A 27,668-nucleotide genomic window follows, 5' to 3' on the forward strand; every position below is an offset into this window, starting at 1 on the left:
TTCTGTAGCAAACAGGGTTGCTGCGTGTACCCTCTTCAGGCATGGGAGGCGGTGTGGAGGTGAACACTGTCTTTGCTAATTGCTCTCTGCTAAGGGATTACTCTCACTGCCAAGAATTAAGAGCAGCGTGTGTGTGTGTGTTTAACTATCCTTGTGGAGACCAGAGGGTTAGTTTTAGTGTTAGGGTTAGGAGCTTGGGTTAGGGTTAAGGTTAGATTTTCGGTTTAAAGTAAGGGTACGGGTTAGAGTTAGCTTTAGGGTTAGGGGTTAGCTAAAATAGGATTTTGAACGTGACTGAATTGTGTGTCACCACAAGGTGTGTGTGTGTGTGTGTGTGTGTGTGTGTGTGTGTGTGTGTGTGTGTGTGTGTGTGTGTGTGTGTGTGTGTGTGTGTGTGTGTGTGTGTGTGTGTGTGTGTGTGTGTGAGCGCGCGCGCGAGAGCTGGAGCGTGCGCGCGCGTGTCTGAAGGGTTGAAGGTGGAGGCAATAAAAACCATACACTGAGGAATGTATAATATACAGCTTTATGATTGTAACTGCCAACAGCTGCTGGCTTTGTTCTTCATTCAGGACATTTCCCCTCAGTGTCTGTAGAGAAAATAGCATTCTGCCAAAGAGCAAACACTTGCATTCATAATAGGATAACTGACTTGGCTGGCCAGTTGTGTTGTTATACAATGATGCAAGCCAGCTCCAACAGCTTTGGTGCTGTCAAGCTTTTCTTTAATGGTTTGTTATCCATCATTCACTTTCATCCTTACAGAACTGCCCTCAGCATCAGCACCACAGCTGTCTGGAAACATGGAGGCTTGGGTGCATCCCAATAATCTCTCCTTCCTCCTGAGGTGTGCACTTGTTCACTACTCCCCCAAAATGTAAAAGCATTGGATTGGTGAAGGCATGGGCTAGAGGGAGTTTCCATAAACCAGCATTGTTTTTAAATGAATGAGGGCAACTGAATAACAAGTGATTATTGCGATTCAGCCCATGTTCTTAAGAAGTGGTGTATTGATATGAATGGAGAAGTCATACTCTGGTTGCTATATTTATGATATTCTATCAGATCCATTTTAAAGCTAATGGGGGTGTTTTACACCTCTCTCAAACGACCTTCCACGCCACTTGACTTGTTTAAGTGTTTGTAAAAAGCCATGTGCCAGGCACGCAGGCACAACCCTGAAATATTCAGACGACACGTCAACAAGGTACAACAGATTTTATTTGCAATGATGCAACTTGGTGTAGCACAACTAATCTGGATAGAGCTGGATTAACCCGTTTGTCTGTTCAGACATTGCATTGGCTTTGTTCTGCTAGGCTACGAAGGGGGATACATTAGTATCAAAATGTCAAGGCAGTTAGAAACACTGTTCTTCTTGTTCTTGCTTTCAACGTTTTACATCGGAGTTGACACAGCATTTTTATATAGATCAGTATCATATGATACCCCAATGATTTAGCCTAGCTAAAAGAGTGTGGATTTTCTTTGCATAACATAGGCTGCATGTGATATGTCACAACAACAATGATGCATGATTCATTTATGTAACGATGTACGCTGCGAGTCGGGAAGCAAGTTCAGAGAGTGAATACATTTAATAAATAAATGAAACAAACACGTAACACATACAGCGCACCGACTTGGAACAAAAACAGAAACAATGACGACTGGGGAAGAAACCAAAGGGAGTGACACAAAGGGCAGGTAATCAAGGAGGTGATGGAGTCCAGGTGAATGTCATGATGTGCCTAACGCTGGTGACAGGTGTGCGCCGTAACGAGCAGCCTGGTGACCTAGAGGCCGGAGAGGGAGCACACGTGACAGTACCCCCTCCCCAACACACGGCTCCAGCTTCAGGACACCGACCAAGATGACGATCCCGGGGATCAGGAGCGGACTGGTCACCTCTGCTAAGGCGCGGGAACCTGTCGATCCGGCTGAGGCGCGGGAGCATGACGACCTAGAGCGCCGGAGAGAGAGCATACATGACAGTACCCCCTCCCCGGCGCGTTCAGCTCCAGCCGCAGGACACCAACCACAGGGACGATCCCGGGGATCCGGAGCGGACCGGTCGCCTCCGTTGAGGCGCAGAAACCTGACGAACCGGCTGAGGAGTGAACCTGATGAGCCGGCTGAGACCTCCCCGTTTGCCTCGGCTGAGGCACGGGAACCTGTTCACCCAGCTTCAGCATGGGAGCCTATCGAACCCACTGAGGCATGGGAGCCTACAAACCGGCTGAGGCCTCCCAACACCCGGACCCGACATCACCCCAGACACAAAAATAAGAATTACACTTCCCGATGCTTCCCTTTGTTGAGTCGTCATTCTGTAACGATGTACGCTGCAAATCGGTAAGCAATTTCAGGCACTGAATACATTTAATAAATAAATGTAACACATACAGCGCACCGACATGGAACAAAAACAGAAACAATGACGACTGGGGAAGAAACCAAAGGGAGTGACATATAAAGGGCAGGTAATCAACGAAGTGATGGAGTCCAGGTGAATGTCATTATGCTCCTAATGCTGGTGACAGGTGTGCGCCCTAACGAGCTGCCTGGTGACCTAGAGGCAGGAGAGCTGTATCAGCTGTACAGCAGAGACTTTCCCATTCAGGATTTGTATGAATTAGTAATGTCTACACAACAAACAGATTATTTTTTAACCTCTGAACACTAAAATGGCATGTAGTGATAGCGTTATGCAGCTATGTGAGATTTTTTTTAAAGAATTCTGCCAGTCTGCTTTTGATTTAAGTGAATACAAAAACCGTCGGGTACGCAGGCTACTTGTACACTAAGGGTGGGTTGCACCAACATGGATGAACTCTTAAACTGGGTTAAATCAAGGTTTATCTATTAATCTTGTTGCACCAAATGTTAAACCTAGTTTTAAATGAAGCCTAGTTAAATTAAAACGTTTCTCTAATCTAAATTTAGTTTTCACTTGATTAATTTTAAGCCTGTTGCTCAAAGAATGTAAAAAAAATATATATATACATTTATATTGGAGATTAATTCTAAACTGGCACTTGAGGTGGTTTAACTGATAAAATGGCAGCATATCTTCTGTGGAGAGACCAAAACGACCGAAACGAGTTCTTCAGAGAATAATTAGAGACAGGATGAATCCTGTTGAGTTTATGAAAATTAACTCATTATTAGTAGGCTATTTACGTGGCCCTTTTGTACAACAATTGAATTGGAGCTTATGATATGTCCAGCCTTGGTACGAATGATGATGTTATGCAACATGCTGTAACGGGCCTGATAATGGTAACATTGTAGTGTAGTATCAATCAAATGTATTTATAAAGCCCTTCTTACATTAGCTGATGTCACAAAGTGCTGTACAGAAACCCAGCCTAAAACCCAAAACAGCAAGCAATGCAGGTGTAGAAGCACGGTGGCTAGGAAAAACTCCCTAGAAAGGCCAAAACCTAGGAAGAAACCTAGAGAGGAACCAGGCTATGAGGGGTGGCCAGTCCTCTTCTGGCTGTGCCAGGTGGAGATCATAACAGAACATGGTTAAGATGTTCAAATGTTCATAGATGACCAGCAGGGTCAAATAATAACAATCACAGTGGTTGTTATTATTTGGAACAGGTCAGCAACTCAGGAGTAAATGTCAGTTGGCTTTTCATAGCCGATCATTCAGAGTATCTCTACCGCTCCTGCTGTCTCTAGAGAGTTGAAAACAGCAGGAGAGAGAGAGAGAGAGAGAGAGAGAGAGAGAGAGAGAGAGAGAGAGAGAGAGAGAGAGAGAGAGAGAGAGAGAGAGAGAGAGAGAGAGAGAGAGAGAGAGAGAGAGAGAGAGAGAGAGAGAGAGAGAGAGAGAGAGAGAGAGAGAGAGAGAGAGAGAGAGAGAGCGCAAGAGAGAGAGAGAGAGAGCGCGAGAGAGAGAGAGAGAGAGAGAGAGCGCGAGAGAGAGAGCGCGAGAGAGAGAGAGAGAGAGAGAGAGCGAGAGCGCAAGAGAGAGAGAGAGAGAGAGAGAGAGAGAGAGAGAGAGAGAGAGAGAGAGAGAGAGAGAGAGAGAGAGAGAGAGAGAGAGAGAGAGAGAGAGAGAGAGAGAGAGAGAGAGCAGAGAGAGAGAGAGAGAGCGCAAGAGAGAGAGAGAGAGAGCGCAAGAGAGAGAGAGAGAGAGCGCGAGAGAGAGAGAGCGCGAGAGAGAGAGCGCAAGAGAGAGAGAGAGAGAGAGAGCAAGAGAGAGAGAGAGAGAGAGAGACTTTGACTTTTTGTCTTTCTTTATTGAAACATTCTCATTTCATTTAACACTCACCCCCCCCTAAAAATAAAAAAACAAAAATATATCCTGTACTGCATACATGTACCATACTCACCTTTCCATCTACCACATGATACAAACCAACATCACCATACACAAAAACAATACCCTCTCCTACAACCGTATATCCAAAACATCTTCCCCAGCAATACAGACAGCCCCCCCAACACACCATATCTCCTCAAACATCTCCACACATTTGATCAGTTTATAGAACTCAAACTCAACCCTAAGGCGCGCAGAGACCATCCCATTAAACAATAGTAAAGGGTCTGTTATCCCCCCACCTTTGACCCTGTTTCTCCTTGTTAGCCAAATAGCTAATTTTGCCTGAGCAAACAGAAAATTCAACAAAACACATTTTTCTTTCTCCTTACTCGAATACCTGTATCCCATTATAAACATCCCAACAGCAAAAACCACCCCCAACCTCTCACACAGACATTCCAACAGAGACATTAATGGCATTAACCTGGTGCACACAGAAAACACATGAATCACAGTTTCATTCATTTGACAGAAAGGACACCCCTGCCCAATTCCCGGATCAACACGTGCCAACCAGCTGTTAGTGGCCAGGGCTCCATGAAGAACCCTCCACTGGAGGTCCCCTGACCTCTTTGGTACTGGGGGTTTGTAGAGCGCCCTCCATCTAAAACCCACCATACTCTCCGCCCCACATACCCCCTGCCACTGATGTGCCTTCACTCCTGTTAGACTTCTAATGTTCCTAACCTTAACGCAGAGGTTGTAGAGAGCTTTACCTCCCACCCCCTCAAATTCCCCCAGGCTCGGAGTGTTAAAATCTAACAAGTCCTCCAGACCCCCTTGCCAGTCTCCAGTCTCTGCCGTCACCTGCAGTGGCGGAAACATTGGTGGCCCCTCTCCCTTTGGCCTCTCAAACACCCCCCTTACCTGCTCAGACAGTGCCTCCTGGACCTCCTCCAGGAATCTCTCCAACAGTCTAAGAGACGTTATTCCTGTTTGTTGCGCCAAGACCTCCGGGGTTTTCCACCCCTCCTCTCCCAGCAGTCTCAGGTCACCTAGCCTTCGTAAACCCCCTGCCATCAGTTGCCTCTGCAGGGTGGCAGACTGAACCGATCTCAAAGGGATGGCTGGGTTGTGGAAAATAGGCTCCTCCCACACCCACTGCCCAGGCTCCACACCCCCTTCTCGTATGGGCCTTAGCAGCTGCCAGGCCCTCAGCACCGCAGAGTAAAACTCTGAGAGACCTGCTGTACTCAGCCTCTCCAGCTTCATGAGGAACAGCTGCCGGTCCAACCCTAATCCACCAGCTCTCCTCAGCAGTGCGCATGCTGGTTCCCTCCAGCCAACATCGGTATGATACAGCAGTCTCTGCACCGCCTTTAGCCGGAAAGCAGCCATCCTGCTCTCCAGTTCCACCAGGCCCTGTCCTCCTTCGTGGACGGTCATGTACAACACTGCTGCCTTCAGCCAGTGATGTCCCGACCAAAAGAAATCCACCAGCTTGCGTTGCAGGTCTGCAAGCAGACCGGCGGGGGGGTTGAGGACAGCCAGTTTATGCCACAAGGAAGGTGCCACCAGGTTGTTAATTATCAGCACCCTCCCTCTATATGACACTTGGGATAGGAGCCACCTCCACCTGGCCAGTCTTGACACCACTGCCTGTGACAGCCCCTCCCAGTTCTTCCTGACCCACCTCTCCGAGCCCAGGTACACCCCCAACACTTTAAGCCCTTCACAACCCCACTGCAAACCCCCTGGAAGCAGAGGAGGAGCCCTATCCCCCATGCCCCACATAACAGAGCTTTGCTCTTTCCCCAGTTTACCTTAGCTGATGAAGCTCCCTCGTACACCTTCAGACTGGTCTCTAGTTCCTGCATATCTTGCCCATCCCTGACCATCACAGAAACATCATCTGCGTATGCTGAGACTGCTATTCCTGTCACCACACCCATGCCTGTCCAGCACACTCCCTGCAGTCTCCTGCGTAGCAGTCCTAAAAAAGGCTCAATGGCTAGTGTGTATAGCTGCCCAGATAGAGGGCATCCTTGTCTAATGCCCCGTCTCACCCAGACTGGCCTACTGAGCCCCCCTCCCACCTTAACCATACATGACACCCCAGCATACAACAGCTTCACACAGGTCACAAAACTCTTCCCAAACCCAAACACAGACATCACATTAAACAGATACTCATGATCCACTCTATCAAAAGCCTTCTCTTGATCTAAAGAGACCAGTCCAAAGTTCACATTAGAACCTCTCGACAAGTCCAACATGTCCCTAATCAAGAACAAGTTGTCCGTGATTGAGCGTCCCGGTACACAATATGTCTGGTCCTTGTGTATTATAGAGTCCAGATGGGACTTCAGTCTGTTAGAGAGGACCTTGGCAAAAATCTTGTAGTCCGCACAGAGTAATGCCACAGGCCTCCAGTTCTTAAGTTCACACAAGTCCCCTTTTTTGGGCAGGAGAGTCAGAGCCGCCCGACGGCAGCTCATCGGCAACTCTCCTACCCCGATGCATTCACGCAAGACGCAAAAGAAGTCCTGTCCAATTATTCCCCAGAATTTTTTGTAAAACTCCACTGGGAGTCCATCGACTCCCGGTGCACGACCGGGGGACATCTGGGTTACGGCCTCTGCCAGTTCATGTGACAACAGAGGAATGTCCATTTCATCCCTCTGTGCCCGAGAGAGCTTAGGGAGTCCTGCGAACAAGACCTGAGCACACATAGGATCACACATTTCTGCCCTATACAATTCAGTATAAAACTCCACAGTCCGCTCCCGCATCTCCCCCACCACAGAGGTCACCCGCCCATCAGACAGCCGTAGACAATGCATACCCTTGGCTTCACTGCTCTGTCTTTCCAAACCAAAGAAGAAGGAGCTGGGAGCATCCATCTCCTTGAGCATGGAGAACCTAGCTCTTACAAGTGCTCCCTTTGCTTTAACCTGGAAAAAACTGCCCAGGTCCCTACGTAATTAGTCTAAATTAGCCTGGAGGCCTACATTGCCTTGCCCCACCATCTCTACCTCCATCTCACTAATACACCGCTCTAGTTCCCCCAATACTCTCCTAGCCTCTGATGATGAGAGAGCTGTGTACTGTTGACAGAAAAGCCGAATCTGCACTTTCCCCACATCCCACCATTGACTCAGAGACTCATACTCCTCTCTTCGCTGCCCCCACCTTTCCCAAAAGGTCTGGAAAACTGAGCAAAAAGTGGCATCTTGTAAGAGCTTTACATTGAACTTCCAATAAGATGCCTGCCGGGGCCCTGGTGAAATAGACAGCCGAGCCATGGTTATGTGATGGTCCGAAAACCCCACTGGGAGAATGGTAGCGCCCAGCAGCCTATTGCTCTGATTCCTAGATATGTAAAAACGATCAAGTCGGGCTGCACTCACCCTAGCCCCAAAAACCTTCACCCATGTATACTGTCTTGTGTTTGGATGTTTAGTTCTCCAAACATCCACTAGGTCAAACTGATTAATGATGTCCCCTAACACTCCCACTGACACTGAATGAGGCTCTTCCCCATTTCTGTCTTTTGTCAAATCCATTGTACAGTTCCAGTCACCTCCGATCACCAGCGTCTCCTCAGGCGCTACTTGTGAGAGTTCCTGTCTAAGACTCCCAAATAGAACCCCTCTTTCTCTCCCTGTGTTAGGCGCATACACATTTATAAAAACAAAACCCATGCTGTTAATTTCTGCTTTAACAACAAGCAACCTACCCTTACACACTTCCTTTGAGGAGCAAATTTTTACAGACAGACCCGGTGCAAAAAGGACTGCCACCCCTGCACTAAGATTTGTCCCATGGCTCAACACACTTGCCCCTTTCCACCAGAGCCCCCAATCAACTTCATTCACCACATCACTATGCGTCTCCTGCAGAAATAACACATGTACTTTTTTTTGTTTTACATATTCACCCAACACACTCCTCTTTCCCGCATCTCTGGCGCCATTTATATTAAGCGAGCCTACCCGAAGAGTCTCCATAAGAAGTGGGAGAAAAGCCAGCAGAGAAATAGACCAATAGCAAAGCTCAAAAAGCCCCAGTGTCAGAAAGAAATTAAACATTTAAACAGTGTCTGAAGGTAAACCTTTACGCACTGTTGTGACCCACTTCCTCAACCTAAACCGTTTCTTGGGTGAGAGGACACCATGCCCCTCATTTCTCATAGCATGTTGTACTGATCTTACAAACTTTCTAGGATCAGGAAAAAAAGCCTCAAGATTAACTTTTTTCCCCTTAGTCTCATTCAGGAACCTTGTCAGTTCTCTCAACGTGTACTTAGACCCCTCTGGTTGACTGGCTGTCAGCTCCGGGCCAATTGAAGAGGAGTCTGAAAAAAATAACTCCTCATCCTCTTCCTCAGACTCACTTTCCTCCTCTTCTCTATCTCCCACCCTGACCACCTGCTCTTTCTCTCTGGTTAGGGCCTCACCCACAGCAACAGGCAACATTTCCATGGTGCCTTTGTCCACACCCTTTTTCCTTTTCCGCTTGACACCCTCCTCCTCCCCCCCTAATCTCTTACACTTCCCCACTATACTCTCCTCATCCACTAGAATAACCTGACTAGACCCAGTATCATCTACACCACCCTCCATAGCATGACTAGGGCCAGCCTCAGCTACCCCACCCTCCATAGCATGACTAGGGCCAGCCTCAGCTACCCCACCATCCATAGCCTGACTAGACTCAGCCTCTGCTATACCACCATCCATATCCTGCCTAGACCCAGCACCCTCCATAGCATAACTAGGCCCAGCCTCAGCTACCCCACCATCTCTAGCCTGACTAGACCCGGCCTCTGCTTCCCCACCATCTCTAGCCTGACTAGACCCATCCTCCACTACCCCACCATCTCTAGCCTGACTAAACTCAGCTACAGCTACCCCACCATCTCTAGCCTGACTAGGCCCAGCCTCATCTACCCCACCATCTCTAACCTGACTAGGTCCAGCCTCTGCTGTCTGCATCTCCTTACCCCCTGCACTTTGACCTCGATTTCCCCCACTGGCGCTTGTACCCTCACCTTTTCTACGGCCTTTGTGTGGGCACGCAAAACTCTTGTGCCCCAAATCCCCACATTCAAAACACCGTAGACTATCTGTGCTGGTAAAACCTGCATAGAGCCCCTCCCCATGTCTCACTTTAAAGTGCACATTTAGCTGTTGCTCGTTGTTGTTCAGAAACATAAACACTTGCCTCCGGAACGAAACAACGTGTTTAACGGCATCTGCCTGAAACCCTGCTGACAGTACACGGAAACCGCTAGCAAACTTACCAAAACGACTCAGCTCTTTCCTAATTTGATCATCCTTAATAAACGGATTCTTGTTGAAGGGGTAGAGAGAGGTGAAAGAGGTGAAATTGACACCAACACATCCCTTACAAATATTCCGCTAGCAATTAGCCTACCAACCAAATTAGCCCTTTTCATGAACACAACCACAGCTTTGTTCATTCTAGAAGCAGAATGTATAAACTCAGCTCCTACCTGTTCACCGACCGCGAGCAGAACCTCCTCCACCTTAACTCCGTTCTCAGGAACACACCTGAATCCATGCTGTATAGACAGCGTCTCCTCCGCGCTAGGCTGAGAAGCCATCGCGCACACCACAACTTCCAAACCCCAGGAAAGTTTCTCTGTCCTCTTCCACCCTAACTTTGAAAAAAAACTTTGGATACCGCTAAAACAAATATTGCATTAACCCTCCACCATAGAAAATAACATGTAAAGAAAGGAATCAAGAAAGTTAGTTAGGATAGAGCTTTCCACACCAAACACTCAAACTCCAAAAACACCCAGCATGCACTGCGAGAGAGAGAGAGAGAGAGAGAGAGAGAGAGAGAGAGAGAGAGAGAGAGAGAGAGAGAGAGAGAGAGAGAGAGAGAGAGAGAGAGAGAGAGAGCGCAAGAGAGAGAGAGAGAGAGAGAGCGCGAGAGAGAGAGAGAGAGAGAGAGCGCGAGAGAGAGAGAGAGAGAGCGAGAGAGAGAGAGAGAGCGCGCGAGAGAGAGCGCGAGAGAGAGCGCGAGAGAGAGCGCGAGAGCGCGAGAGAGAGAGAGAGAGAGAGAGCGAGAGAGAGAGAGAGAGAGAGAGAGAGAGAGAGAGAGAACTTAAATTCACACAGGACACTGGATGACACAGGAGAAATACTCCAGATATAACAGACTGACCCTATCCCCCTACACATAAACTACTGTAGCATAAAGACTGGAGGCTGAGACAGGAGGGGTCGGGAGACACTTTGGCCCTGTCCGGGGGTATCGTCGGCAGGCAAGATATAACCCCACCCACACAGCCCCCACATCACTAGACACGGCCGAGTATAGCTCACAAAGATCTCCGCCACGGCAGGACCCGGACAGGAAGATCACGTCAGTGGAAGAGCACCAGTAAGCCAGTTACTCAGCCCCTATATTAGGGTTAGAAGCAGAGAATCCCAGTGTAGAGAGTGGAACCGGCCAGGCAGAGACAGTAAGGGCTGTTCATTGCTCCAGTGCCTTTCCGTTCACCTTCACACTCCTGGGCCAGACTACATTCAATCATATGACCCACTGAAGAGATGAGTCTTCAATAAGGACTAAAGGTTGAGAACGAGTCTACGTCTCTCACATGGGTAGGCAGACCATTCCATAAAAATGGAGCTCTATAGGAGAAAGCCCTGCCTCCAGCTGTTTGCTTAGAAATTCTAGGGACAGTAAGGAGGCCTGTGTCTTGTGACTGTTGCGTACGTGTAGGTATGTACGGCAGGACCAAATCGGAAAGATAGGTAGGAGCAAGCCCATGTAATGCTTTGTAGGTTAGCAGTAAAACCTTGAAATCAGCCCTTGCCTTAACAGGAGGCCAGTGTAGAGAGGCTAGCACTGGAGTAATATGATCAAATTAGCCTTAACGTTAGTTTGAACGTGCATTATAGGCATTGATATTTACCAGTTATTTATGCTTACTAAATATTGATGGGTCAAGTTGTCCGTTATCATCATAGTGGTTATGGAGAGGGGCAAACTGCTGGGGAATCATCTTGCATAACTTCTTGGTGATAGGAACAATTCCCTTGGACGGAGGCCCCCACCGGCTCCGATCTTTAATAGCCTGTCTCTCCTCTGCCGCATCCTTTTTGGCTTTCACTGTAAAAAAAAAAATCCAGCTCGTTTTCATCCGATTTGGGTCTCTCTTCTCTTTAATCCGCATCGATCCATTACATTTGGTGCATAAAATGGCCCAGGTGTCTTCCTTCTTTTTGAAAGTCATGTTGTCTGTCTTCTTATCCTCCAGTACATTACTGAATTCCTCCATCAGCTCCGACAAGAGTTTTTTTCATAAGCGGAGAAATTTGAACTTATTTGACGTGCCATAGTGGACAAATAATAAAATGGCTAAATAACGTTAAGTAATGACAATAATAACTAATATTGTATGCTAGCTAGCTTGGTTTATAAACTAGCTAGCTACAGTAGATTACGTTAACTAACAAATTTGTTTTCTGTCTAGCACTGGCAAATAACAGATTTTATTTCAAATCAGCCAACCCATGAGAACCTTTCAAGATGGAGATGCAGTAATTCAAACATTACATTGCTATTATTTCATCAAGGAACAGCAACATTTGTGACCTCATTTGTCAAGTAGGCTAGCTACTTCGTTTCAACTCACAAAATACTTCATATATTGGTGTAACATGTCACTAATCATAGTTTAACTGATCCAGATTCAAAATTAAGAGGTGCAACACATCTCTGATTAATTATAAACCTAGATTTACAAAACCTAGATTAATCCTAGATTAATTTAAACCATTTTGGTGCAACCCACCCTAACATTCTGTAGATTTATACAGCAGGTACAGTACTCCTCTGGTAAACTTATTTTTAAGTTATGGTTAAGTTACTACCATTAGAAATGCTCATGGAAAATAAGGGGCAATTTTTGTTCCTCTCCTGAAGTGACTGAACTAGAATCGACCTCAACTCCAGGGGTTGCAACCAAAATTATTTTCCAATCGTTTCATTCTGAACTATATATATTTTTTCCCGTTACACTGTTCCGACCAGCAGAATAAAGTTCTGAACCAGAACGAAGCCCCAAAAAGTATGTGTTATATTGTTCCTTTCTGTTCCTCTTTTACCTGTAAAATCAAGTTTTTTACATTTAGCTTATTAAGTTACTTCACCAATCAGTGCAGACAGAGCAGGCAATCTAGTTGTTTACATGCATGATGGACTATGGCGCAAGATGCGACTGCAATTTTGCGGGTGGGGAGTGCGCAAGATAGGGTTGAGCACTGGGCATCTTGTTATGACATGCATTATCTGAAATAGGTCCACAAAATTATATCTAGAAATTTGAATGTCCTTTGAGCTAGCTAGCTAACAAGCTTGTGTGTGCAGAGCGGAACCAGAATTAATGAAGTCACAGGGGACACGTCTTACCTTTTTGTCGTTAATACATCCAACGAAATGCGATAACTATGCCTATAGTATCCTTAAACAGCATTGAAAAAGTTAATCCATTCTTCTGTAGCTAATAAATCATCTCCATCTTCTGAACCAAGCTTCTAAGATAGGTACGGTAGCCTATGCTTCGGAGGGGGAGGGGCAGGTAGCCTAACACACAGGCAAAGATTTTCTGCTTGCAGCAGGCAGACACTGGAATACATTTTTGAGTGACAGAGTGAGGACTTTGCATTAGAGCTTTGTTCCGATTTGTTGTGGGACTAGAAAAAAAATCTGTAATGTAAAATAACGCTATTAAACGGTTCCCATGCTTTTAAAATAATGGTTCTGTTCCGGAACAGTATGGATAATTTTCGTTCCAGGTTCCGTTTCTGTTCATTGAAAAATGTCCTTATTTTCCGGGTATTTGGTTCTGTTCCCTGAACCGGTTCCAACACATGGTCAACCATGGTGGTGAAATCCATGGGTATAGTTTTCTATGTTCAAATGAGTATTGTTATCTGTGTGTAAAATTTCTGTCATTTCCTTCCCAGCTGCACTCCAACTCAGACAAAGGAGACGGCTCCGTCAGATACTTGCTGACGGGAGAGGGCGCTGGCACTATATTCGTCATCAATGAGGTCACAGGGGACATCCATGCCAGCAAGAGCCTGGACCGGGAGAAGAAGGGCCACTATGTCTTACATGCCCAGGCCATCGATCGTTACACCAATAGATCTCTAGAGCCTGAGTCCGAATTCATTATCAAGGTCCAGGATGTCAACGACAATGCACCCAAGTTTCCAGATGGCCCATTTGCTGCTGCTGTTCCCGAGATGGCCGATGTTGGTAAGGCAGAATACTGACAACATATTTTTGAAATGCTGGGTGCACCTGGCTGGAGGGAGCTGGCTTTGTACCCTGACTGTGAGAGCAGTCACATCATTAGCTGGGTCATCAGTATTGCTACAGATCCCTACTGCATCCAGAGGCAGTCAGGCATTAATGTACAACTCTGTAAATGGATTTTGACAGTCCTGATAAATGGGTTTGGATTAATTGGGAGATAACAGATTTCGGCCTCACTTTATGCGATACAGAAACACTCTGTGGTATTTTTAGATTTGCACGTAGTTTTACTATAAAAAAAAACATGACAATATAGTGAGTTGTGCTACATTATGCCATTGTAGTTTTGACAGTGATCATGGCACATTGTACTTGAACTGTCTGTGAGTTGGTGTGGTTGTAGTTAAATGGGTTTTGTGTGGAAATACAGTACTGATATAACCGTTCCTTCCATGCAGGCACATCAGTGTTTCAGCTCACAGCCACAGACGCAGACGACCCCACCTATGGGAACAGTGCCAAGATTGTGTATAGCGTACTACAGGGACAGCCTTACTTCTCTGTAGATCCAAAAACCGGTGAGACGCCTGCCTTCTACTTAACATTCACTGCAATATAACGCTGCATGTGTGAATTGCTTCTGCCAAGTGAAAATAGCTTTGTTCTACAGTATATGTTTTATTAGATGTTGATTGTTGTAATCAGGCTGTTAAACTGTGAAAAGGGCCAAAGTGCCTCATGATGATGTTTAATGACACAGCTGATTACAGAGGCAATAAGCTCAAATTGGGTCTAGTTTTTGAGAAGGCTGCGGTACTATGTGTGTTCAATAAATTACACAGTCGAGGGAAAAAGACAGCAATAGTGTTCCTCGGTCTTAAAAAGAGATACCTGCCAACTGTTCTGTATTCTAGCGTTCTTAATCCCCCTCCCGCTCATTGTATAAAGGTTCTCAGACATCTTGTTCTTTGCTTTGAAGACATAAGAGAAATAAAAAAGCCTTGAATAACTTTGAAAAAACATCCACCCATGACAAAATACACAACATTACCAAAGGTATATGGACACCTGCTTGTCGAACATGTTATTCCAAAATCATGGGCATTAATATGGAGTTGGTCCCACCTTTGCTGCTATAACATCATCTAGGCTTTCCACTAGATGTTGAAACATTGCTGCGGGGACTTGCTTCCATTCAGCCACGAGAGGATTCGTGAGGTTGGGCGCTGATGCTGGGCGATTAGGCCTGACTTGCAGTTGGCATTCCAATTCACCCCAAATGTGTTCGATAGGGTTGAAGTCAGGGCTCTGTGCAGGCCAGTCAAGTTCTTCCACACCAATCTCAACAAACTATTTCTGTATGGACCTCACTTTGTGAACGGGGGCATTGTCATGCTGAAACAGGAAAGGGCCTTCCCCAAACTGTTTGCAAAACGTTGGACGTACAGAATTGTCTAGAATGTCAGTGTATGCTTCAGTAAGACCATTCTACTGCCAATGTTTATCTATAGAGATTGCATGGTTGTGTTCGTGATTGTATACACTAGTCAGCAACGGGTGTGGCTGAAATAGCCAAATCCACTAATTTGAAGGAGTGTCCACATAGTTTTGTATATAAACTGTGAGGATGCTTTTCAAAGGATTCCAGTCAATGTAATATTAAAACGTTTTATTTCACCTTTATTTTATCAGGTAGTCATACACACATCTAAATACAAATACGAAATGAAAGCAAAAATAAAACAAAGTCGTACAAACAAACACATTCGTCAGTAATACGGTCCTCAATCAGCTTTCTGAATTGCCCTAGAGGCACCAAAACATCAAATTGAAGAACGATTTGAAGATTGTTCCACAAATACGGTGTAAAAAAAACTAAAAGCTGATTTACCTAACTTAGTAGAGACCAAAGGAATTTAATCCCTAAGACTGTGTAATAACAATAGTTAGATTACAAATTGCTAAATGTTTGTGTGTGTGTCTGTGTGCAGTACATCCTGATCCTGGGTCCCATGTGGCTCAGTTGGTAGTGAATTGCGCTTGCAACGAAGGGGTTGTGGGTTTGATTCACATGTGGGGCTAGTACAGTTCCCGCTCAGCCCAGTCAAAACTGTTCGCTGCTCTGGCACCCCAATGGTGGAACAAACTCCCTCACGACGCCAGGTCAGCGGAGTCAATCACCACCTTCCGGAGACACCTGAAACCCCACCTCTTTAAGGAATACCTAGGATAGGATAAAGTAATCCTTCTAACCCCCCCCCCTTAAAAGAGTTAGATGCACTATTGTAAAGTGGTTGTTCCACTGGATATCATAAGGTGAATGCACCAATTTGTAAGTCGCTCTGGATAAGAGCGTCTGCTAAATGACTTAAATGTAAATGTAAATGTAGTATGAAACGTTTATGCACTTACTACTTTAAGATGCTCTGGATAAGAGCATTTGCAAAATGACTAAAGTGTGTGTTACAGTGATATGCATACCTAAAGAGAACAAGGTATAAATATAGACATACGTTTTTTTCTTTGCTTCAACAGTCAATGTGTGTTGAGAAGGCAGAGTGAATCTGGCAGTGAGACTGTATTATATGCCATCTGTCAATACTCAAGATGATAGTCCTAGCCATGTTCCCGTCACATATGCTCAAGTGCTATTGACACACATCAACCCCATGTGCCATGAATGTAACCAAGCACTGGTAATACCACTATGATGGGTCTAGTTTTGTCATTGTATCATCTTAAAAGTATGTTTTATCGATGTCCATGTTGCACTGCTTAACTACTTCAGTGAGTGGTCCTGATTTGGTTTGAGGCATAGATGTGAAGTAGCCTGGCTGGATTGTGGCCATGCCAGCTGTAGTGCATCCTGGGCCATAGCCATGGCAATGCAAGCTGTTCCTGCCTCTCTCCAGCAGTTTATTGGGGCCCCATCAGCAGGAGACCCGGTCACTCAGCCCATAATCAGAGCAGAATCAGAGCTGCCTCTACACTACAATCATCTGTCTGTGATCAGGGAGTGAGGTGTTCAGCTCCTGACCAGTGATCATCACTCACATGCACAAAAGCACACATGCACACACGTACGTATGCATGTGCACACACACACACACACACACACACACACACACACACACACACACACACACACACACACACACACACACACACACACACACACACACACACATTTACAAAAATGCTTCCTTTTCAGACATAGCTAATCATAACCCGTACAAAAAGCAACATTTGGACGTAGTGAGCATGCAAATGAATCATGAAGCTTTTCTTATGTATAATCGACCCTTTTATAGCTGTAAAAAGCTAGATTGTTATCATAATCAATCTGACCTGGATTAGGAGGTTGAATAAAAGGCCTGAGAGGATACGATACTAAAACAGTATGAACAGTTTACCTGTATCTTCCAATAGACAACAAACGTCTGGCAGGTAATATTGACTGGTGTAAATAAAGGACCCAGAAGAATATTTCATAATAAGACCTGCATTTAATGGCATTGATTACCCATCCCTGATCTGACTAACATAATTGCAGTAAGCTACCAGTGTTTCCACCATTATACTCCTGTTATATAGTTATATAGACAGCAGTGGTGGAAAAAGTATCCAATGGTCATACTTGAGTAAAACTATAGATGGCTTAATAGAAACTTACTCAAGTAGAAGTAAAAGTCACACAGTAAAATAATACTTGAGTAAAAGTATTTGGTTCTAAATATACTTAAGTATCAAAACTAAATGTAATTGCTAAAATATACTTAAGTATCAAAAGTAAAAGTAGAAGTATAAATAATTTCAAATTCCTTCTATTAAGCAAAGCAGGCCGCTCCATTTTCTTGTTTTGAAAATGTATGGATAGCCAGGGGCACACCCCAACACTCATCATTTACAAAATATGTTTTTGTGTTTAGTGAGTCCGCCAGATCAGAGACAGAAGGGATGACCATGTGCTGTATTGATAAGTGTGTGAATTGGACCATTTTCCTGTCCTGCTAAGCATTCAAAAAGTAATGAGTACTTTTGGGTGTCAGGTAAAATGTATGGAGTAAAAAGTACATTATTTTCTTTAAGAATGTAGTGAAGTAAAAATAAAAGTTGTCAAAAATATAAATAGTAAAATAAATTACAGATACCACAAAAAACAACTTTAGTAGTACTTCACACCACTGGTAGACAGTAAGGAGGACAGCAACTTTCCCGTTTGCCTTTTAAGTAGAATATGTTTTTTGTTTGTTTTCACGCAGTCAGGGGATACCGTCCATTCCACTGACTGAAAGGCTAACACGTGTATACATTTTAAAGTCAGCAGGGATTATCAACTTTTAATTTTTGATCAATTGAAGGAATTGCTTGCTGTCCTTTTGGATTTGATTGATATTTACATGTTCATAGTCAGTCTTCTCTAATAATATGTAGTTCATTCACCACCCACCCCCTCCAATGAAGCTAGCCATCTGGCAAAGCATTATAGCCAACATACTGAGCTACATTGATCTTTAAATAAATATCTCCAGAAGATGCTGTAAGGAACAATGGGCAAATGCCTGACAGTTTGTATGTAATATTACGTTATTTTATCAGATTGCACTAGAATACTTATTAGCAAATGTCAGCTTTGCATCAATCATTGGTATTGTTCTTACTGTATAATGAACAACATGCCTGAACTCTGAATTGCCTTGGCTAAATGAGCAGAGTAGGCATTGTCTACTCTTCAGAGGATCCAGAGGAGAAGAGACTTGTAGTTTGGTTGTGCCTCAGAGAGGCAAAGGGACTACAGTATTGGCTGTGCCTTTGAGAGTCCCTAGGTCCTGAGAGCTGAGGGAAAATGACTAGGGAATCCCAAGGTCAAAAGCAAACAGCACAACAACATGGCCCTAACAGCCTTGTATCCCTTGTCACAGTGGCACTACATTATTCCTAGTGATGGGGGTGGGGGATAAGCACATTTACATATCATAATAATATTTTAAATGATATATCGTATCATATCGTTTTGACAATATCGCAATATTATTTTTGCGCTAGTTGGCTGTACCTGCACCAAAACTTATTTTTCCTTCATAGCTTGTTCTCCATCTTATTTTTAATAGGGAGCCAGTTTGTTTTCAGCACTTTTATTTCCATGACTGATCAAAAGTCATTTTCTCGTGGCTCTCTCTTGTCCCTCTACAGCAGACATATGGCGAGCGATATGTTTGGACCATGGAATCGCATATAAACTCACAGTATTGTATTACAATAGATATCAAATTCTGAGAATCACAATACATATTGTATTGGCACCGAAGCGTTGGTCATATCATATCATGAGGTCCCTGGCAATTCCCAGCACTAATTGTTCCCATATAATGAGAATGGAAGCTGAACAAATTGGTTCTATGGTAATGCCTTAACCTGGACAGAATGAGAATGGAGCGAGACCGGAGTATAATCCATTTGCTGAATTCTGTTATTTGGTCGAGCTAAATTCAGTGTATTCATGTTCAGACAATTTTTTTCTTCTTCCACTGGCTGAATACCGAGAGGCTTTTAAGCATTATTGTGATTTTGGTCTGTTGACAGCTGAACTTACTTGTCCAGGCAGGTGGTTTGTGGCCACAATGTGTTTGGTGCAATCTCTATGACATTCTCTGGGGCGGAACACTTCTCTGTATTTATTTGTTCTGGCAGGTTGAGCTATCTGTTAGCATGTTTTTCTTTCTCTCATTTTCTCACCATTCATTCATTCATTCATTGATTCATTCATTTGTTCATTCATTCATTAAAGAACAGGAAGTCATTTGTTGAGCATTCAGCGACAGAGTATTTTAGTTTCTGAAAGGAAAACAACCCAGTGAATGGTTGCCCATAAGATACACCATAGCATTGGCAAGGTTTTCTAAAAACCTTTTTTATTTTTTTGTTACATTATACAGTAATTTAACTGTAGCCTTGGGAGGCTGTATTTCAGTGCCTTCATGGTTGTATAAGTATACTGATAAAAAGCATGAGCTGGCGCACACCCCAAAAACGCTGGTAGAGGTGCTGACTAACAGCGAGTAAACTGTATGCTATAGAAATAAATTATAGTGTGCGACTCTCTTTTACAAGCTCCCAGTAATTTATTGGGTAAACCACCAACATGGGCTCCTGAGTGGCGCAGCGGTCTAAGGCACTGCATCTCAGTGCTAGAGGCATCACTACAGACCCTGTTTTTTTTCCAGACTGTATCACAACCAGCCGTGATTGGTAGTCCAATAGGGCAGCGCACAATTGGCCCAGTATGGTTAGGGTTTGGCTGAGGTAGGCCGTCATTGTAAATAAGAATTTGTTTTTTACTGACTTACCTAGTTAAGTAAAACATGTAAATGTTTTGGCATCACTGTGCCTTCTTCAGGGTAATGTCATGAATGCTTGAACCAGGTTATGTAGACAAACAGTGCAATTAGTGCACCCAGTGAAATTATTAGGGGTGTGTCATTGCTACATTTTTTTTTCATTCTCATCATCATAGTAAGACAATCGTTTACAGCATGTTGAATATATTAGGCTATTGTTATCATACTGCTACATTGTTTCCATTTCATTTCATCTTTGTAACGTGATCTTTTGATTAAAGCGTAATGCATAATAAGCATCATCAACAATTATCATGCATTACGGTTGAACCAAAAGATTACATGTAACAAAGATGAAATGGAAACAATGAAATATGTAATATGTATATTAAATTAAATAATCGGTATGTAAATAATAATGTATGTTGATGCTATTACTATGTACAATATCTAATTATGTTGCAATATGATAACAATTGCCTAATATATTCAACATTCCGTATATGGTTGTCTTTTATCAGTTACATTGTTTTCATTCGCATCACCCTAATGACTATGACACACCCCTTACTATTGTCTACATAACCTGGTTCAAGCATTCATGACATTACCCTGAAGACGCCACAGTGATGCGGAAACGTTGGTGGTTTACCCAATAAATGACTGGGAGCTTGTCTATATTTATGTACTTGTAGGCTAACCTTGGTCTTTTGAAGTGTGGATACATAGGGTAAAAAGCAGACTGATGTAACCGCTACAGTATGTGAAGGACAATCAAATAAGTTATAAGGACTCTTCATACATTGGAGTGAAGCCATTTCACGCAGGTGCTCTAAAATGTTATCTCCTTTCTGTTCTGAGTAAACGTATCCTGCTCTTTGTCTGTTCATTGAATGTCACTGTACTCGTTGACAAGACATACTGTACTAATTATCTTGATAAACATATAGGGCACAGAACCAATATCTCCTGACTGGTTAATCAACACATTCATTGATTCAATGTGTGGGGGATGGGTTGACTCGTATTTTCAATTAAGGTTATCACATCTCAAAAAGCTTGGGAAATAACCTTCTTTGAGACGAGTCGTCTTACTGTAATCCATGTGATCCCAATAACTGACAAATGCCTGAGTGTTCCAGAATAACTAGTTAACCCCCACAGTGTGACACCAACCGCAGTTAACTATGGCATGTCAGACCCTGTGTTCTTCCGTTTAGTGGTGGTTGTTCCAGCCAATGTTCCACCGAGGACACCTTGCTTTCAGTACTGAGTGAGCTATGTCCTGGCTGTTTTCCCCTTGGCCTTCCTCTTGTACAGGTGCACAATGTACAGTATGGTCAATCTGTTCTCTTTTCCTTCTAGCCCTTGTTCAGTCTTCAGGGTAAGATTAGGGCAGATGGGATTCTCCTTGGTAACGCTGTGAAGCGAGTAATGCGGCATAGCAGTGCCTCTGGCCAGAGCACGGTGTTTAGGTGCGGGTCTAGCTGAAGGTAGAGGAGGTAGGAGAGGGGGGGGGGGGGGGGGTGGCAAGCTGATAGTTCAGAGAGGGGCAAGGCAAGCCAAGCTTCCTTATGTGTTAGCATATCAAATGGGGTAATGAACCAGCACAGGGGTGAAGCATGGGGATGGAGACATTAGGGGGTTTTGGCAAACATTGTATTAAAGCTGGTTGTAATTATGGCTGAATTTAGAAACCCTTTATGAATGATTTATTAACGTGAAGTGATACTCAATTTGAAGAAATCAATGTTCCTTCTCCTGTACAACAAGTTAGACTTTCTTTTCCTGCCTTCAACCTGAATGAAAGTGACCGGTATCTTATCCATCCAAGATTGGAATGATGCTGTTGAGGAAGAAAATCTCTGATTGTCCACGGCCGCTAGACCCTGGCTGTGACCCCACTATCCGAGAGGTGTCTCAGGGAGAGATGGGATATGCAAAAAAACGAATTTACAATTCATACATGCGTATTCATACACGTGTGAAATAGGACAAATATAATTAGCACCCACCAAATTATTATTATTGTTATTATCATCAATACATACAGTATCTACTCTAACAGACCATGTTTATTTATGGTTATTTGTGTGATATAATGAGCATTCTTGTCTTACCATTACCCAGGTGTCATCAGGACAGCCCTATCCAACATGGACAGAGAGGCCAGGGAACGGTACTCTGTGGTGGTCCAAGCCAAAGACATGGCCGGCTCGGTGGGTGGGTTGTCAGGCTCCACCACCATCAATGTCACACTGACAGACGTCAATGACAATCCTCCTAAATTCCCCCAGAGTATGTAGACTGACGTCTTACTGTTTGTTTTTCTACTTCACTGTTTGTCCTTACAGATTGATTCTCTGCTGTAATAAAACACAATATTTATATAGCGCTATATCGAACGCTATATAGGAGTTTAAAACACAAAGATACTTGTACTGTGAGTAATGTACGGTATAAATAGAATCATAGAATCAGTGATTCTGTTGATGTGTAATGCACAGCCAAATGTTACTTTTAAAATCAACTTCTAAAGTTGTGGCCTATAATAGATGTTTTGCTAATGTGGGTGTGGCTATAAGTGATACAAACGTGATGTAGTGTGTAGATGATCATTGAATTGCAAGCAGGCAGGAAATGTGATTAATTAACCCATTTATTCACATTTACAGCTAGCTGGTATGCATAAGCAGTAGGCTAATTATTCCTCCATCTACTCATACATCTTTATCATACATGCTAAGATAATAACTTCTTGCTTATTCATGTGCTCATCCCATTAAAGAAAACTACCAGCTGTACGTTCCAGAGTCTGCTCAGATTGGAAAAGCTGTGGGTAAAATTAAAGCCAATGATGAAGATTTGGGCGTAAATGCAGAGATGAGGTACATCATAACCAATGCAGAGGGGAAGGCCGTGTTCTCCATCACGACAGACACTGACCAGAAAGAAGGCATCATATCACTAAGACTGGTACAGTGCAGTGCTGATGCTCACCTTCATTCCATCACAACAACAACACCTACGCTTATGATTCATGTAATAGTCCACTTTTTTAAAGATGGATATCAAATCATTTAAAAAATAGATATATATTTGTCACATGCGCTGAATACAACAGGTGTAGACCTTATTGTGAAATGCTTACTTACAGCCCTTAAACCAACAATGCCGTTTTAAGAAAATAGAGCTAAGAAAATTTTTACTAAATGAAAAGTAAAAAAACAAAAAAAACAATAAAATATCAATAACGAGGCTATATACAGGGAGTACCGGTACCGAGTCAATGTGCAGGGGTACAGGTTAGTTAAGGATATCCTGGGAAATCAGATATGGTAATTACATAATTGCCTAATAAATATGCCAGGAGGTAACCAAATGTTAAATACTATTAGTAAGTACCCATTGTTACCACGTACTTTCTCAAATACTAGCAGAAACGGGATAAAAAAGCACTACTTTGAAAAGAGGATTGCTTGCCGGTTTCCTCCGCAGCCTTTGAACTATGAGAAGAGGAAAGTCCACACGCTTCACATAGAAGGAGTGAACACACACCTGGACCCACGCTTCTCCCACCTGGGCGCCTTCAAAGACACCACCACCCTCCGGATCATCATTGGAGATGTGGATGAGCCGCCTGTCTTTTCCATAGACTATTACATCATGGATGTATACGAGAACTCCCCCGTGGGAACAGAGGTCGGCACTGTGACGGCTCAGGACCCTGACAGTACCAAAAGCCCTGTAAGGTAAATTACATGCATGTGGCTGACATTTTGTGGGCATTTAAAACACCATCACAAGAATCAAAGTGTAATGAACACGAGGGGAGACAGAGAGCTGGTTTCAAGCGCAGGGCACAGCAGGTGTTAATTGCAAAGGACCACAGGAGGAGGCAGGTAGCTGGGTCCAGGGGCAGGCAGAAGGTCTGTTGCCCTTACAGGCAGGGAAAATGCTAGTAACGTAGTCTAGGAGATCAGGCAATATGTAGATAACAGGAAATACAATAGGGAATAGGCGTCGTTAGTGAGGCAGGCAAAAACTATCATACACGGGAGGAGTACATCACGGGAAAAACATTGCTCCGAAAGATGTGTAACAAAACAAACAATACCTCATAGTGATGGGGTGCAAAGAACTGAAGTAAATAGTGCGTGATAATGAAATCCAGGTGTGTGAACAGGTGATTAGAATTCAGGTGATTGGGATCTGGAGAGTGAGGGGATCTAGGTGTTTGAGAGTGTGGGCTGGAAAGTGAGCTGCGTTCAGGGGATCTAGGTGTTTGAGAGTGTGAGCTGGAAAGTGAGCTGCGTTCCGGGGATCTAGGTGTTTGAGGGTGTGAGTTGGAAGCTGACGTTACACAAAGCTTCTACCTATGCATGTTGAAAGTCAGATATGTTTTGAACGAGAGATTCAACAGCATCATCTGATTTTCAATTGAATTAAATTCAAATAACTTAATTCATTCCATTTTAATTGTTCCCTCTGCTACATGTAGGTATTTTATAGACCACAGTGAAGAGGAGCAGGTGTATTTCACCATTGGTTTGAATAACGGGGTGATCAAAACCACCCGGAGTCTGGACAGAGAGGATGTGGCCTGGCACAACATCACTGTGATGGCATCAGAGGTTGGTAAGTACCATAATACACAGAGGATCATCTTCCCTTATTTATCTTTCAAATAACGATGACTTTATCATGGCTTTCAAAATGGAGGATAAATATGCTCATGACCCTGCATGAATGCATTAACGATGTCACTTTAATAATATGTATCAGTATTAAACACATGGCTCACTAAAATGAACAGCCAGCAGTGGCTTCTGGGATTGATGCCGGGGCTGCATGTAACATCATAGTGTGATGCTGAAGGTGGTCGGGTCAATCAATTTTTCTTTTCCCTCTCTTTTTCCACTGATGCTTATCTAAGCAATTACCCTTTCCTTTACCCTTTTCCGCACAATACTGTTCAGCTAATGGACTGAACTAGCCATTGATAAATGTCAGCTGACACTGTGCTGATGATGTTAAGTCAACATAATTAATGGGAAAACCAGTCCGCACCTTTCTGGAGACTGGTGTATGTTAATGAGGGATTCATGACTTACATAAACACTATACATATAGTGCATAGTGTACAGTGCCTTCAAAAAAATATTCATACCCATTGACTTATTCCACATTTTGTTGTGTTACAGCCTGAATTCAAACTGGATTAAATAGATTTTCTCTCACCCATCTACACACAATACCTCATAATGACAAAGTGAAAACATGGTTATAGAAATGTTTGCAAATTTATTAAAAATGAAGTACAGAAATTTACATAAGTATTCACACCCCTGAGTCAATACATGTTAGAATGACCTGTGGCAGTGATTACAGCTGTGAGTCTTTCTGGGTAAGTCTATAAGAGCTTTGCACACCTGGATTGTACAATATATGCACATTATTATTTTAAAAATCCTTCAATCTCTGTCAAGTTGGTTGTTGATCATTGCTAGACAGCCATTTTCAAGTCTTGCCATAGATTTTCAAGCCGATATAAGTCAAAACCTTGTGTTTAAGGTTATATTACTTCTGGTGGCGGGCCGGCGCATGCACGCTGACTCGTGTCGCCAGTTGTATGGCGTTTCCTCCAACACATTGGTGTTGCTCACTTCCGGGTTAAGCGAGCAGTGTGTCAAGAAGCAGTGCGGCTTGGCAGGGTTGTGTTTCGGAGGACGCAAGGCTCTCGACTTTCGCCTCTCCCGAGTCCGTACGGGCGCAGCGATGGGACAACTACCAATTGGATATCACGAAATTGGGGAGAAAAGGGGGGGGAAAGTACACAAAAATATATATGTTTTAATTGTTCTACTGCTGCACCATCAGGAGCATCTTGACCAGTTGCATCACCGCCTGGTATGGCAAGTGCTTGGCATCCGACCGTAAGGTGCTATAGAGGGTAGTGCGTACGGCCCAGTACGTCACTGGGGCCAACTTTCCTGTCATCCAGGACCTATCTACTAGGCGGTGTCAGAGGAAGGCCCAAATACTCCAGTCACCCAAGTCATAGACTGTTTTCTCTGCTACAGCATGGCAAGCGGTACCAGAGCGCCAAGTCTAGGTCCAAAAGGTTCCTAAAAACCTCTTTGGGTTAGACGTGCCGCTAGCGACCCACCTCGACAACATCCGGTGAAATTGCAGAGCACGAAATTCAAAATACAAAAATCGTAATATTAAACATTCATAAAATACAAGTGTCATACATCATTTAAAAGCTTATCTTCTTGTTAATCCAGCCGCTTTGTCAGATTTCTAAAGGCTTTACGGCGAAAGCATACCATACGATTATCTGAGGACAGCGCCCGCGTACAAAAAGCATTAAAAACATTTTTCAAACCAGCAGAGGCGTCACAAAAGTCAGAAATAGCGATAAAATAAATCACTTACCTTTGAAGATCTTCATCTGTTTGCAATCCCAAGGGTCCAAGCTACATAACAAATGGTAGTTTTGTTCGAAAAAGTCAGTTTAGTTGGCGCGCTTGATTCAGTAATCCACCTTTTCCACTCGTTCAAAATTCATACAAAGCAATCCTAAAAGTTACCAATAAACTTTGTCCAAACAAGTCAAACAACATTTCTAATCAATCCTGAGGTACCCTAATATGTAGATAAATGATAAAATTTAAGACAGAGAATAGTGTGTTCAATACCGGAGATAAATAACGAAGTGCGCGCCCTCATTCAAGCGCACCACAAGACTACAGTCAAAATGAGAGCCACCTTGAAAAACTACAAATTCTAGCTAAGTTTTCAAAAAACAAGCCTGAAACCCTTTCTAAAGACCGTTGACATCTAGTGGAAGCCATAGGAACTGCAATCTGGGAGGATTCCCTTTGATTTTCCTGTAGACAGGCATTTCAATGGGTGGTCACCTCAACAACAAAAAAATTCTGGATGGATTCTCCTTGGGTTTTTACCTGTCATATTAGTTCTGTTATACTCACAGACATTATTTTTAACAGTTTTAGAAACTTCAGAGTGTTTTCTACCAATTATGCATATCCTAGCTTCTGGGCCTGAGTAACAGGCAGTTTACTTTGGGTATGTCAGTCATCCGAACTTCTGAATACTGCCCCCTATCCCTAACAGCTTCTACCCCCAAGCCATAAGATTGCTGAACAATTAATCAAATGGCCACCCGGACTATTTGCATTGAACCCCCCCCCCCACCCCCTTTGTTTTTACACTGCTGCTACTCACTGTTTATTATCAATGCGTAGTCACTTTACCCCTATCTACATGTACAAATTACCTCAACTAACCTGTACCCCCGCACATTGACTCAGTACCGATACCCCCTGTATATGGCCTCGTTATTGTTATTTTATTGTGTTACTTTACTTATTTTTACTTTAGTTAATTTAGTACATATTTTCTTAACTCTATTTTCTTAACTGCATTGTTGGTTAAGGGCTTTTAAGTAAGCATTTCACTGTAAAGTCTACACCTTTTGTATTCGGCACAAATAACATTTGATTTGATTTGATCCTCAAGGAACCCTTAAGTCTATGTGGTAGTGGATCAGATGTGTATATGTAATCCACAAGTGACAGAATGTGAAGTGGCAGTTGCCGGTTCTTATCCAATGATGAAAGGGAGTATAGTATAGTTAAGTGACATGGCGAACCTCAGGACACAGACAAACACGAGATATACCAATGGATGGAGGCTCAGTGGGAATGGAACCTTAATTG

The 27,668-nt window shown here is 43.6% G+C and overlaps 1 protein-coding gene across 1 annotated transcript in view; it reads left to right on the plus strand.

The window, feature by feature from the left end:
* The window catches only part of LOC139559874 (cadherin-18-like), a 90,324-nt gene that overhangs the window by 48,587 nt on the left and 14,069 nt on the right, over positions 1-27,668 (plus strand). The window contains exons 3-8 of the mRNA XM_071376302.1: positions 13,288-13,582; positions 14,041-14,160; positions 22,051-22,218; positions 22,709-22,896; positions 23,419-23,672; positions 24,422-24,558. Coding sequence (XP_071232403.1) covers positions 13,288-13,582; positions 14,041-14,160; positions 22,051-22,218; positions 22,709-22,896; positions 23,419-23,672; positions 24,422-24,558 — 1,162 coding nt within the window. The remainder of the gene's footprint in view (positions 1-13,287; positions 13,583-14,040; positions 14,161-22,050; positions 22,219-22,708; positions 22,897-23,418; positions 23,673-24,421; positions 24,559-27,668) is intronic.

The sequence above is a fragment of the Salvelinus alpinus genome, chromosome 30 (assembly GCF_045679555.1).
Source record: "Salvelinus alpinus chromosome 30, SLU_Salpinus.1, whole genome shotgun sequence".
NCBI lineage: Eukaryota > Metazoa > Chordata > Actinopteri > Salmoniformes > Salmonidae > Salvelinus > Salvelinus alpinus.